Source organism: Natator depressus, chromosome 4 (assembly GCF_965152275.1).
Source record: "Natator depressus isolate rNatDep1 chromosome 4, rNatDep2.hap1, whole genome shotgun sequence".
Taxonomy (NCBI): Eukaryota; Metazoa; Chordata; order Testudines; family Cheloniidae; genus Natator; species Natator depressus.
Window position 1 is genome coordinate 19803249 of NC_134237.1, and position 13757 is coordinate 19817005.

Here is a 13757-nt window from a genome sequence, read left to right on the forward strand (position 1 = left end):
CTTCAGTCATGGGGGGAAAGGCAGGGAGGGGAAAGGAGCTTTTTTGGGGGGCTGTTTTTAGGTAATAGATTGTTGTAATAAGACATAAATCCAGTGTCCATTGAGTCCATGATTTTTAGTGTCTAGCAAAGTTATGAATTTAAGCTCTCAGGCCCATCTTGTGAAAGTGTGGTGCAGGTTTCCTTTGAGGATGAGGACTGATAGGTCAGCTACAGGCTATGCCTACGCTGCGCACCTCACAACAGTGCGGCTGTGCCACTGCAGCCACACCGTAGTAAGGTATGCAGCGTAGCCGCTCTTTGTCACTGGGAGAGAGCTCTCCCGGCGACAAAATAAAACCACCCCCAACAAGGGGTGGCAGCTTCGTCTCTGTGAGAGCGTCTCCCACCGACAAAGCTCTGTCCACACCAGCGCTTTTTATCATTACAACTTTTGTCGTTCAGGAAGGTGTTTTTTCCACACCCCTGAGCGATGAAAATTTTAACGATGAAAGTGAAGTGTAGACATGACCATAGAGTGATCGCTCTGTGAAAAGTGTTCGCCCACAGATGATAGGGTGTTTTTGTCTTTTATCATTTTCCTGTGTGAGTTCATTCGAGAGCATAGTGACTGTCTGGTTTCACCCACATAGTTGTTGGGGCATTTCGTGCACTGGATGAGGTACCCCACATGTTGTGACAGACATCTGGAAAGGTATGTTGTGGGGGGTGTTGATCATTGTAGCAGTAGAGATATGTCTGCAGGTTTTGCATCTGTTGTTCTGGCAGAGTCTGGTGCCACTTTTGAGTTAATGTGTCCTGGTCAGAAGGGCGCTTGCTTCTAACGATGAGCTTGAAAAGGTCGAGGGGTTGTTTGAAGGCCATAAGAGGGGGCTCAGGAAAGATTTCTTTCAGGATGGCGTCCCCATCAGGTATGGGTTGTAGTTGTTTGATGATACTCCCTATGGGTTCCACTGTGGGATAGTAAGTGACAACTAGGGGTGTGCGCTCAGAGAGGGTTTTACAGAAGTTGGTCCAGTAAAAGATATTACCTCCCCTACCTTGTCTCTGTAATATCCTAGGAATGACACAGCTACAACAATACTATCTACAACTATTTTTCCTGTCAGTTTTCTCATTAAAATGGCATGTTACTGGTGTAAGTGAAAAAGCAGGTCCTACTTCATGTATCTTCCAGTGAGAGCATGTTGCAACATCTGCTATATACTTAAGATTATATAAGAGTTTCCGTTACAAAGTGCTATTTTTTTTTTCATTTGCTTAAAGCTTTCACAAACTTTCACCTTTCAGGCTTAAATTTTTCATGTCTCATCTCTGCCAGATGACAAATCGCTCTGGAAAGTACAACCAAAAGTGGTTCAGATATTTTTGTATAGTAAGAGAGTGGGAAAAGACTGTTTTAACAACTCTTGGCCTCAACTGTTTGGGGTATATTGGTGGCAGGATCCCTGCCTCATTCTGAAAGATGTTCGTGAACGCATACGTATTAAGGTACAGCTTGCAAAGCAGTCTTACCTCATCTCATGCAGAAAGGAAAAGTACACCTGGAAATGGAAGCCATTTCAGTGAATGTAAAAGGGCTCCTTGAAAGCGCCAGAGAATCCTTCATGTCTAGGATGGTGTGCAGTGACTGAACAGTGAGACTTTGTGCGTTGTGCACCATACACTCAGTGCCCTGAATGAGGCAGTGGTCCTATGGACAAATGGGTGATCATGTAATTAAAAACTGTGTCTTAACACATATGCCCAAAGGAGCAGAATTAAAGTTGCATGAATAATTTTAATTTTGACATTTCCAAACTTTTCAGTGCTTCATTTGACAACTATAACATTTTTACATGTGTATTTTGTGTGAAATTATATTATTCTGTACAAAACTTTGTTTATTTGTGTGTGTATTAGTTGTGTAGGAGACATTCTCAGGGAATTGAATGGATACATATTTTGTTGCATGACTGTATACTTGCACACACATACAAGACATGCATGTGTATATAATGTATAGATGTGTACACAAACAGTAGGTGTGTAGAATGTATTAGGGGTCTGGTTCTTCTTGATGTAGGAGATTTTTGGCCAGTTCATGAATTTTTAAGGCAAGTTTTATAGTAATCTGCTACAGATTCCTGTTTCGTGGAGTCCCATTGGAAAATAGTGTTGTATGTTTCTATTGTGCCTTTTCTTATTCTGACTCCAAATCAAAAGAGACTTTCCTACCAGAGTAAATGGGGGAAAGGAGACTATTTTCTACACAAAGAGTAATCTTATAACTTTCTACATTTCCTTTCCCATCAGTTTCCCTATTTGACTACTTCTGTTGCTGCTGCTGCTAAATCCTGTGAGAATTACCATGGAAATGATGGTAAAATCACAGATGGGGCATTATGACTGAACTGCAGGATAAAGCAGCAGTAGTAGGTAGGCAGTGAGAGAGGGTGAGATCTTTTGGTTTTGTTTACAACAAGGCATTTCGGATATGGTAAGGAATATGGGATATGAAAGTGACTCAGACTGTTGAAGTGCTGCCGATTTTAACACTGAAAGTCCTTCTTTAAGCCAGTGAGAACATGCTTTCTCTTACTTCACCTTATTGTCTTGCTTTCCTTTGTATATATTTTTTAAGTTTAGTAAATTTAATGGTAGTAATTTGTATGATGTGAAATCTAGAGGGAAAAATATTGTTTTGAAAATGCAAATCATTTGTTTTGCTTAGAGTTGAGCTCTGCAAAGTTCAAAGCTGTTCTGATCTTACTCCAAGGTTCAGTGATATTTGGATCCCGAGTTTGTTTAGGCCCGTCTCTCCACTTTTGTTTAAAGTGCCATTTTGCTCTGTAAAATTACTCAAAAATGGCAATGTGTGGGCTACCATGTTTATTGTTTTTATTGATTTCCATAATAAGCTTGCTCTCTTCCCAAGACATGGCTTTTCTAACTGCCAGCCTAGCAAATGCATCTGAGGTCTGAAAGTCAAACTGGATTCTTAAAGTATAAAGATTTTGAAACCACACTTTGCTCTCAGTTATAACTTAGAAGCCCCACTGAAAACAGTGGAGTTGCGCAGATATAACCCAGTGCAGAATTTGATCCTGCAGTAGAAGCTTCGTGAACATTACTATTGATTGTATGAGGCAGAATAGAAAGAAGTTCACTCTCCAATAGATGTATGGACTTTGCAGTGTTTACAGGTGTAAAAATAGCTATAATTTCTTATTGACATGGAAGCGAGCCCTTACAGTACAGCTCAGAGAGCAGATCTGTGAAGTAAGAAGGTGCCATTTTTACAAAAACACTTCTCAGAGTTCAGATGCACTTCCTCATATTATGGAAATTTACAGCTACTGAAGTACATTTCAGTGCCTCAAAAAAAAACAAAACAAAAAAACCCCCACACCTCTAGGGAGAGCAGACTGCCAGGTTTTAATTTTTTCAAGTTACTGTTCCCTACTTGGGGTTGTAAATCAACCCTGCCCTGTTCATCCATCCACAAAAAATGCCCAGTTGGCTGGAATCTTGCATGTATTCGTTAGTTCTGTCCTGTGAGTTCAGGGTACTATGAAGTGTACATGAGTTACTGTGGCATAGTGTCAAGCTTCAGAGGGGTAGCCATGTTAGTCTGGATCTGTAAAAGGGCAAAGAGTCCTGTGGCACCTTATAGATTAACAGACGTATTGGAGCATGAGCTTTCGTGGGTGAATACCCCCTTCGTCGGATCCGACAAAGGGGGTATTCACCCACGAAAGCTCATGCTCCAATACGTCTGTTAGTCTATAAGGTGCCAGGGGACTCTTTGCCGCTATGGCATAGTGGTCCCTTTAGCATTTGATGGCACATTTCTTTGTTTTGATTGACACTATTCAGAGATCATCTCTATACAAACACAAATCTCTGTATCTTGTTCATAAAATTCACTGCCCACGTAGCATGCCCCTGGGGCAGCCTGCTTAATTATCCTTGCAACAACCATTATAAAAGAGCAGGTTTGTAATAGATGCAAAACTTGGGACAATAGAAATATATAGATTGTGTCAGAGGATTGGTAAAGTTGTTCAGAATCTTCAGCCTGTCAGAAGTGTGCTGTTCACAAGGGCCGGTCTAGTAATGAGCTAGTGGAGACGATAGGCATTTCAATTGCTTAAGAATATTTTTAATCCTTTTTGTGTTCTGTAATGGGTATTGTTAGTGTCCTCTGTCTAAGCCTCTTGGAATGCTGTCAGTACCATAGCAATGGATAGTCTTCCTTTGCGTCTGTTTTCCTCTTTTCTTCTTCCTTTTCTTTCCCCCTCTTTATTTCTTCTTCCTTTCTTTTTCCAGGGGCAGCAGCCAATACGGATCTACTCCCTCTCCCACTGCTGTCTTTCCTTTCCAAGTAGCTGATAGGTTTCCATTTCCAGCTCTTATCCCTCTCAGTATGTCCTGTCTCAATCAGTTCTTCTCTTGATCCTTCTGCTGCACTTTTCATTAGATAAGACCTAATTCATCCCTTCCCCCAGCTTCCTTCTCTGATCCAATACCTGGTAATTTCTTGGTAAGTACATTGGGTAATGAATTAACTCATTTCCCACTGTTATAGGAATTAATCTGCCACTTGACTTGTCATCCACCACCACTCTTAATAAATAACTCATTGAGATCTGACTTCAGCTCACAGACCAAGAAACTCAGGGTTGTGGCTGAAAATCCAGGCTGACATTGTGGTCCTAGGCCGTGCGGTTGCACGATGTTGTGGTGCAGCAGGGGATTTTTGGTACAGTAATAATATTTGGCCCTTGCAAAGAGCTGTACATCTCAAAGTTCTTTATAAAAGTTGGTCAGCAGCAGGAATACTCTCCATTTAATGGAAGGGAAAATGGGCTCCCGTTCTGGTGACCTATCTGCTGAATCATGCTGGCTCCCTATGTAAATCATTGCATAGAGTCCTCAATTTGTAGCTCATTTACCTTAACAGTTAAATCAGCTGCATCTGTGCAGATGTTGCATTTGCCCAATATGCCTCCAAGCTTTAAATGTAAAAAGCAAACAAACCCTTAATAAAAATGTGGTGGATCTGCTTAAGTGTATTATGCATTGGCTGTACCTCAAAAATAAATGAATATATAGGTATATTTTTTTCCAAATAATAGAATTAGTCACCATAATGTAGATATATTATTAAAAAGTCATTTTTGAATTTGCAGGGCAAACAATTCCTGATATAGCCTGTTGAAACTTCTCATATTTTTGTATCCCACTTGTTAACTCTCAGAGATACTCGTGTTCCAAATGTGGCTTATCTCAGCCAATGCCCAACCTTTAACCTTGATCCTACCCAGGCTTATATACATACTTAACTTTATTTGAGCATAAGCTTTCGTGAGCTACAGCTCACTTCATCGGATGCATCCGATGATGCATGATGCATCCGATGAAGTGAGCTGTAGCTCACGAAAGCTTATGCTCAGATAAATTGGTTAGTCTCTAAGGTGCCACAAGTACTCCTTTTCTTTTTGCGAATACAGACTAACACGGCTGTTACTCTGATACTTAACTTTGTCCACTGTGAATAATTCCACAGCAGGAATGGGGAACTACTTTAACAGTTTCACAGCAGGAGACTACTCTGTATGTAAAGATAAGCATGTGTGTAAGTCTTTGTGGGACTGAGGCCTTATCTCATTACTTGATCCTGCATGAACATTTGCTTGGGTCTGCTGTAGGATGGAGCAAAGTGTGGAGATGTGAGAGGGGAAACAATATAATAGAAGCTGCAGATTAGGTGATTAAATAAATAGCTTTTTCTGTAAATACTCTATTTTTCACCCAAGCCTCCATTTAAAGAAACATACTAGTATCTTAAGTTTCAGAGTAACAGCCGTGTTAGTCTGTATTCGTAAAAAGAAAAAAGAAAAGGAGTACTTGTGGCACCTTAGAGACTAACCAGTTTATTTGAGCATGAGCTTTCGTGAGCTACAGCTCACTTCATCGGATGCATAGTATATCGTGGAAACTGCAGAAGACATTATATACACACAGAGACCATGAAACAAAACTTCCTCCCACCCCACTGTCCTGCTGGTAACAGCTTATCTAAAGTGATCATCAAGGAGGGCCATTTCCAGCACAAATCCAGGTTTTCTCACCCTTTCCCCCCCCCCCCCCCCAGACACACATACAAACTCACTCTCCTGCTGGTAATAGCCCATCCCTCTTTGAAACCTCTCTTTATAATGCGCATGATAATCAAGGTGGGTCATTTCCAGCACTAATCCAGGTTTTCTCACCACCACCACCACCCCCACACACACCCCCCCCTCCAAAAACCACACACACAAACTCACTCTCCTGCTGTATGTATGTATGTATGTACACACACACACACACACACACACTTTTCCATAACAGTGATTCTAATGAATAAAATGCTAAGAATAGGGCAAGTGTGTATGTGTGTGTATATATATTCTGTGTGTGTGTGTGTGTGTGTATATATATTCACATCTCTGAAACCACACACACAAATTAACGTCAATAACTGCACCATCCGCTTAGCTGGTTTTATCTCTTCTAAATATGTCTGCTTTTTGGATCTAACAATTTCTTAAGTCTAAATATATACAACAATATTCTTTTCTTGCCTTAGAAGGCTGTAAATCAGATTTTAATCTGAAAGACTGTATTTTTATGACGTTTGTTTACTCTTGATAGTAATAAATAATAATGGAAAACCTTAACTACAGTTTCACAAAGGTGTAATAATCTGAATTCATAATTCGTTGTGGTATGTAACTATTAAGATGATTTATTTCTATGATACCCATCACCCTAGTATTTCGTCACAATTGACATGCATGTAGAAGTACCAATAATTTCTTTTAGAAGTATACAAAGCTCTCTAACCTCTTCCATCCCTTCAAATTTAAAGATGATTCTCAAAGATTAAAAAAAAAATTGTGAGCATGCTTTTTATTTCCTTTATGAGGTGTAAAGATGGCCTGAAGAGGAGAGAGTGAGCGAGTGTGGGTATTTTTGGAGTGTGGTTTTTTGGGTTTTTCCCCCACCTTTTTCATATGTGTTTAACATCAGGAACGTCAGGTCTTGGCTTCCCTGTTTTGGCGAGGGACTGCTTGCGGGACTGGAAAATGAGTAAAATTATGACATCTAAGAGATTGGTTGGTGCCCCAGCAAGAGCATTATGAGGCAATGTGCCTGAGGGAGCTCTCTTGGGGTATGTCTACAGCGCAGGTGTGAGGTGTAATTGTAGTGCAGGTAGTTAAACCAGGGTTCGCTTTAATCTAGCTAGCATGAGTGAGATAGCAGAGAAGATGCAGCGGCATGGGCTAGCAACCCAAGTATATACACAGGGTCTCCGGCTTGTACTGGGGCAGCCAATCAGTGCTGAAGCCTCTGCTATTGTATCTTCACTACTATTGTTACCTGTGCTAGCTAGATTTGCCTACCTGCACTACAAGTACACCTTAATTTTCAATGTAGACATGCCTTTGGAGGGAAATGCTCCAGTGTACCCTGCCCCATTCATGGGCACCCAGACAGGGACCAGTTCCAGCAGACTTCTTATCTGCTACAGGACTTCCCCTTCGCAGCAGAGGGAGCAGGTGGGGTGCTTTTCACCAATGGAAAAGTCCTGGCTGTGGGTCCCAAGGATATATACCACACACGTTTGATTCCTTCTGAATAAGCAGCCTGCAAAAGAGAAGAAATGAAGTATATTTGTGCCCTTTTTTGATGTATAAAGAAGTCTTGAAAATAACTTTTGCACAAAAAAGGATATTTTTCCTTCGTGCAAAGACTTTGTTCTTGTTTTGTTTTTGTGTTTTTGGTGGTTTGGGGTTTGTTTTTGTTTTTTGACTTAAGAAAAGTAGTTCTTTCCTCTTTTTCCTGGCAGGCTCCTTGGATGGCTAGCGTACTTGATTCAGAGCTTTCTCTGCCCTCAAATGATAGGCGGGAGGCATTGAGTCGTTCACAAATACCACTTCGGAGAAATGTCTCCCTCCCCCACCCCCCCGACTCTTCGTTATATAGACATTACCAAAAGCCAACAAAGGGGCAAGATTGACTTTTCAGATTTTAAAAGACAAGATCTCTCTTTCCAGCAGAGTGATAAAGTTAAAATGCAACATTTTACAGGAATCTGAATGCCGAATGTTTTAAACTGTATCTGATTCAGGCAAAGATGTTTTGTCTTACAGTCCCATCTAAGTAATTAATAGAGACTTGCTACAGCAATATAGTTGAAAGCGTTATGTAAGCCTGTTAAATGTCATCTAGTTTATGCATTCCGGTTACTTTCAAATGCCAGATTTTAAAATATACTTATCCACTCCTCTTGCTGGAAAAGAGAAGTCTGATCTTTATCAGAACACTCTTAGTTTTTTTTTTCCAGCTATAGAGTTGTTGTTTTTTTGGTGGCATTGTTTTTGGTAGAGAGACTGCAGTTGCACATTTATTCCCATACAATAAATGATAAACAGTGATGGAAACTTGGAGTATTCCTGGTATTTTCCATATTAATTTATTGCTGTAGGCTGTTTTAGTCCAGGAATATTCTGCCTTAACTCCTCAGTTGCTGAATAAATAAATGTCCCAAAAAATTATTACACTAGAATTCCTGCTTTGTCTGGTCTAGGTTCTTACTCTGTACCCATCACCATGGTGTCTTAGTGCTTAATTGTATTTTAATCATAACTGTATCTTTTTCCTCCCCTCCAACTAAGCAGGCAGTATGAAGCAGCACCTGACGGCAACCTGATAAGCCAAGAAATAATGTTAAAGCGTCAAGAAGAGGAAATGATACAGCTGCAGGCTAGAATGGCTCTTAGGCAGTCTCGACTAAGCCTCTACCCAGGAGACCTGGGTAGGACGTCAATGCTGGACATCACTAGAGACCCTCTTAGAGAGATAGCGTTGGAAACAGCCATGACCCAAAGAAAACTGAGGGTAACATTTTAACACATTTGCACTCTTAATATTCGTTTTGGTGGAGCATTGCCTCAACTTATTTTAAAGACTGAAATTCAAGTCTATGGTGTTTAGAGTTCCAGAGTCACTTCTGTTTGTCCAGAATCAAAGCTGCCATTCACAAAATAAATATAAAGATGGCTGGTTTTTCTGATTGGAAAGAAAGCCCTCATGTACACTGGAACTTCTAATGCCTTGTGGATTCTGTACCCATGCATCCTAAAACAGCATCAAGAGACCTGTTTTGCTTAAGGGGATGTTAAGTTAGAAAACAGATCTTCACTACTTAAATGTCACAGCTGTTAACCACTTCACTGCCAAATAGCAGTACAAGCAATTTATTAGGGGTTGTTCATTTCTACTGTCCTGATATGCTCTGCATTTTTCAATCATTTTTATGGGCTTTCCATATGCTATGTGTGGTACAGCACAGAGATCATTAAGCAAACAACTTAGGACAACTGTTTCTGGCTTTGACACCAGTAGGAGTCTCAGTCACGCCAATCTTAATTACAGTTCCTTCCCTCGGTGCCCTATCCCACTTCCCCCAGCCAGTTATAATTCATTATTTATAACAGTGAGAAATGCTTCTTTCCATTCAAACTCTCTGGATGCTGGAACTAAATGGGTGCCACTTCCTGTCGGGTTCTGGAATCCATTTTCTCTGTTGGTTCTCCAGTCACCTGTTAATTGAATCTCATCTTCACCCCATACATGCTTCTCTCGCTCACCCTAGTCATTCTGTAGATTCTCATTTTCCCCAACAGGCCCAGGAAATCTTTTCCCCTGTCCCTCACCAGGCCAGGAGGATGATCTGAAAGCAAAGGCAACTTCTCCCCTTGTAACAGGGTTTGGTTCTCTCTATCCCCAGCAGGTTGTAGGAGGGGCCTACCAAGGTGAAGAGGGACCTGGGGGATTCTGCTGGCGTCTTGGCACACAGCCGTAGGCTAGCCCACCACTGAATCCCTGTACAAGTTTCTCTTTCTACTCCTGAGCTCAGGCCCTTCCCCTCCCATCTTGAAATGTAGGCAGGGTCTGAGGGTTGGAAGAGAGAAGGAGACTCAGACATGCAAATAGAGTGTCTGACGCTAGGAGGAGTCAGTCTGAGGCCCTCTGCTACTGCGTGCCCTGAACTGTATCAGCTTAAAAAAATAAAACTGCTCTCAGGCCATCCCAGCTCCTGTTCATGACCCAGGGTAATGTCCCCTCCATGTCTCTCTTTTTGACCCACAGCACTTTGCCAAGTCATTCATCTAGGATCTAAACTGCACAAATTCTTTGCTTTTCTAAATGAGCTACCATGTAGGCATTTGTATTAAATACTTCTAGAGAATATTATATGTTAACAGGTAAAACCTCAGGCCTCCAGGTATTTCATCCCTCTCCCCTCCCACCCCCAAAAAAGACACATCCTTGTGTGACTTCCTAAAGAGAACAGGAAAGTAGGCATATTCTAGAAGTAGTGAAGTTAACCAGTGTCCTCCTTTAGTACCTACTTGGACTTAGAACTTTGTGCAGCTTTGAACTCAGGTAAAGTTATTTAGTTTACTTAACTATAAGCTGGATTCTGTTGTGTTTTTGAAACTCCTGCAATGATGGCAGTTACATTCCAGTCCTACACAAGGCTGGTCTGCACAAGGCAGATCTTTAAGTGCATGCAGAGCTTCATTCGCTTCAGTGAGGATTCACTCTGGCACAGGGGTCAACCAGAACAGCATTGCAGGATCAGAGCCTTAGATTGCATCAGGGTTTTTTGTTAGCTCATGAGTCTGCGAGTGTAGCTTGTTCATTTTTTTTTAGTCTAACTGAAGAATTGTTTAATAGAACTAAGCCTGTGAATGGTGCACGTCACTGGTGGAATGGAACTGTTGAAGTTTTTAACAGTGTCAGTGAATGTCAGATTCCCAAACATCTGGGACATCAGGCATGGCCATCTGAAGATGATATGACAGCAGGTTCATTCTTGTGCATAGGAGTAAATTAGCTATGTGTAATATTGAAATATATAAATAATGTTGTGCAGGAAATATTTTTGTCATACCATTCAACGTAACTTTGGCCACACTGACACAGTTGAATTCTTCCAACTAACCAAGCTGCTGGAAACAATTTGCATACACGTCTGGGTTTAAATCAGTGTTCATTTCAACTTTCCAGTTCACCTTTTAAGAATTCATTACTTCTCAGTCTGTGGCTGTAGAAACACAAAGAGTTAATTCAGACTTCTGTGATTTGCAGAATTTCTTTGGCCCCGAGTTTGTGAAAATGACCATTGAGCCATTCATCTCCTTGGATCTACCAAAGTCAATCTTGGTAAGAAATGGTCTATTCAGCAATAAGTTGTAGTAGGAATATATTAAGCTATTAATACATCTTTATGACACATGTGACTGGTCTGATACTTTATTTCACAAAATGCAGACTAAGAAAGGGAAGAACGAGGATACCAGGCGGAAAGTAAACATAATGCTTTTAAGTGGGCAGAGGCTGGAGCTGACCTGTGATACCAAAACTATTTGTAAAGATGTTTTTGATATGGTGGTAGCCCATGTTGGTTTAGTGGAGCATCACTTGTTTGGCTTGGCTAGCCTAAAAGGTAAGAATGATGTTTTAATTGGGGAGGTGTAAAGTTACTAGACTTAGCTAAATATGCTGTGTTGGAGACAGGCAAAGGAAGATTTAAGATTTGCAGATGGGAGACCAGAGCAATCAATCATTTATGATCAATCCATTGATTTCGAGTCAGGCTCTGCCACCCTTACCTTGCTCCATGAACAGATCCATTTGCTTAAATTTGTATGGTATTACTTCACCTGAATAACAGTAAGAAAATCAGAGTGGCCCTTTATCTTTGTTACTTTGCATTTTCTTCCTTCCTCCAAGTTGTCTTTCACTTTGTATGTTTCTAGTCAACAGGGACCTCTTGGAGATGGCTTGGGGTCTGATCAAAATGCTCTGTTACAAAATGCTTCTAACATTACTCTTTCTGAGCAGAATCTTACTATACAAGTATTCCCGCTGAGATCAGTGGGGCTACTTGTGCAGAGAGGTATTAGTCACTGAGCCCTTAGTGATTCAGCATAAGAGCTGGTCAGAAATTTTCCAGCAGAAGATCTTTCCACGGGAAAATGCCAATCCAGAAAATTGATTTTGCCAAAATTGACAGAAATCTGTAAGGTTTCCAAGGGACTTCTAGACTTCTGTTTCCCCACCTTGTGGACTGGCAGGTTCCAAATAGCTTGGTGAGCCTGGAAAACATGTAGAGAAAGTGGAAGTGAAATATTGTTTAGATTTTTTCGAACTGAAATTTTGGAATCCCCGTTCTGTGGAATGCTCATTCAGAATGATTATTTTAACTTTTGGAATTTCCCACAGACCAGGAATTCAGGGTTCCAGCCAGTCCTATCCAGTGTGTTAAGGCTTTTACTTACCAGAGTCTCTTCATACATTTAAGTTCTAGGGAGCAAAATGAAATTTTGTAGCGCCTACCAGGGGTGCTGGGTTTGGTAATGTCATTTTCTGACCACAAGGAAATGGATTAAGACCTCCATACTCATTTCATGTAGGCCACCAAATAGCCATCCCGAATAGAAATACTTTGTCTCTACATCCTGGGTTAAGTTTTAAATGGTGAAAGACTTTTTCTCCTTACTAACCACTGAGCCATTCATTTAGCTCATTTTATTGTGCATTATAATTCTCTGCTAGTTGATAGAATATTAACCATCAAGAATAAACTGCAAAATTGTAAAGCTGATCTTAATTCTGCAGCCAGAGAAAGAGTCTGTTTATGAAAATGCTTTCCTCTCACCCATGTTACAGACAATGAATTTTTCTTTGTTGATCCTGACTTAAAACTAACTAAAGTTGCTCCGGAAGGATGGAAAGAGGAACCTAAGAAAAAGAGCAAAGCCACAACCAACTTTACCTTGTTCTTTCGCGTTAAGTTTTTCATGGATGACGTCAGTCTTATACAGTGAGTAGCCGAACATTATTTTCTCATCATCCTCTTAATTGGGTCCTTCCCCATTTTTAATTTCCTCCCACCTCCTCAGGTTATATGTGCACACTGTTAGAAGCATTGCTGAAAGGAACAATATTGTGTGTTGTTTTTCCCCCAGGCACACTCTGACATATCACCAGTATTATCTACAGTTACGGAAAGATCTGCTGGAGGAAAGGATGCACTGTGATGACGAGACAGCTTTACTGCTGGCATCTCTGGCCCTCCAGGCTGAGTATGGAGATTACCAGGCTGAGGTAGGATGTACGTTCATCTATAGACAACTGCTGTCTGTGCTATTCAATTACTGCAGTTGCTCTGTGGTATAGTTTAGGGCTGAATATGTTCCAGTTCTTTGGGAGTTCAATTGATCTGCTGTTTGTAGTTGTTATGCTGTTTGAAGACTAGTGGAGAGAGGACACAGATGTGCTTTCATGCAGAGATGCGCCTCAGCCATAGAATTTCAGGTCTGAATGTTGAACCTCTGCCATAGAATTCAGATCTGGATCTGGATGTCAAGTCCATTGTCCCTTTCAATATTTGTGGGTGTTTGGATCCAGCAATGTAGTTTGGCCATTTCATGGATGTTGGCTCAGACCCAGTGTCTTTGTGATAGTAGAATAGAGAGAAGGGCCAAAAATGAAATTTAGCTCAGCTCTGGGTTCAGAGTCTGAGCTCCTTTCCCCAACTCAGAAAGTTCAGATCCAGGGTTTTAGCTGAAGCCCATCTTTACACACAGACACAAACACAAAAGATGGTTGTTTTTGTAATAACATATGAAGAATAAAAATGCTTCACTTTAT

The 13757-nt window shown here is 40.9% G+C and overlaps 1 protein-coding gene across 2 annotated transcripts in view; it reads left to right on the forward strand.

The window, feature by feature from the left end:
• PTPN13 (protein tyrosine phosphatase non-receptor type 13) overlaps positions 1-13757 on the forward strand; it is a 184379-nt gene that overhangs the window by 113325 nt on the left and 57297 nt on the right. For both annotated transcript variants that reach the window (XM_074950546.1, XM_074950545.1), the window contains 5 exons: positions 8708-8930; positions 11190-11264; positions 11373-11547; positions 12774-12927; positions 13073-13211. In XM_074950546.1, the coding sequence (XP_074806647.1) occupies positions 8708-8930; positions 11190-11264; positions 11373-11547; positions 12774-12927; positions 13073-13211 (766 nt within the window). The remainder of the gene's footprint in view (positions 1-8707; positions 8931-11189; positions 11265-11372; positions 11548-12773; positions 12928-13072; positions 13212-13757) is intronic.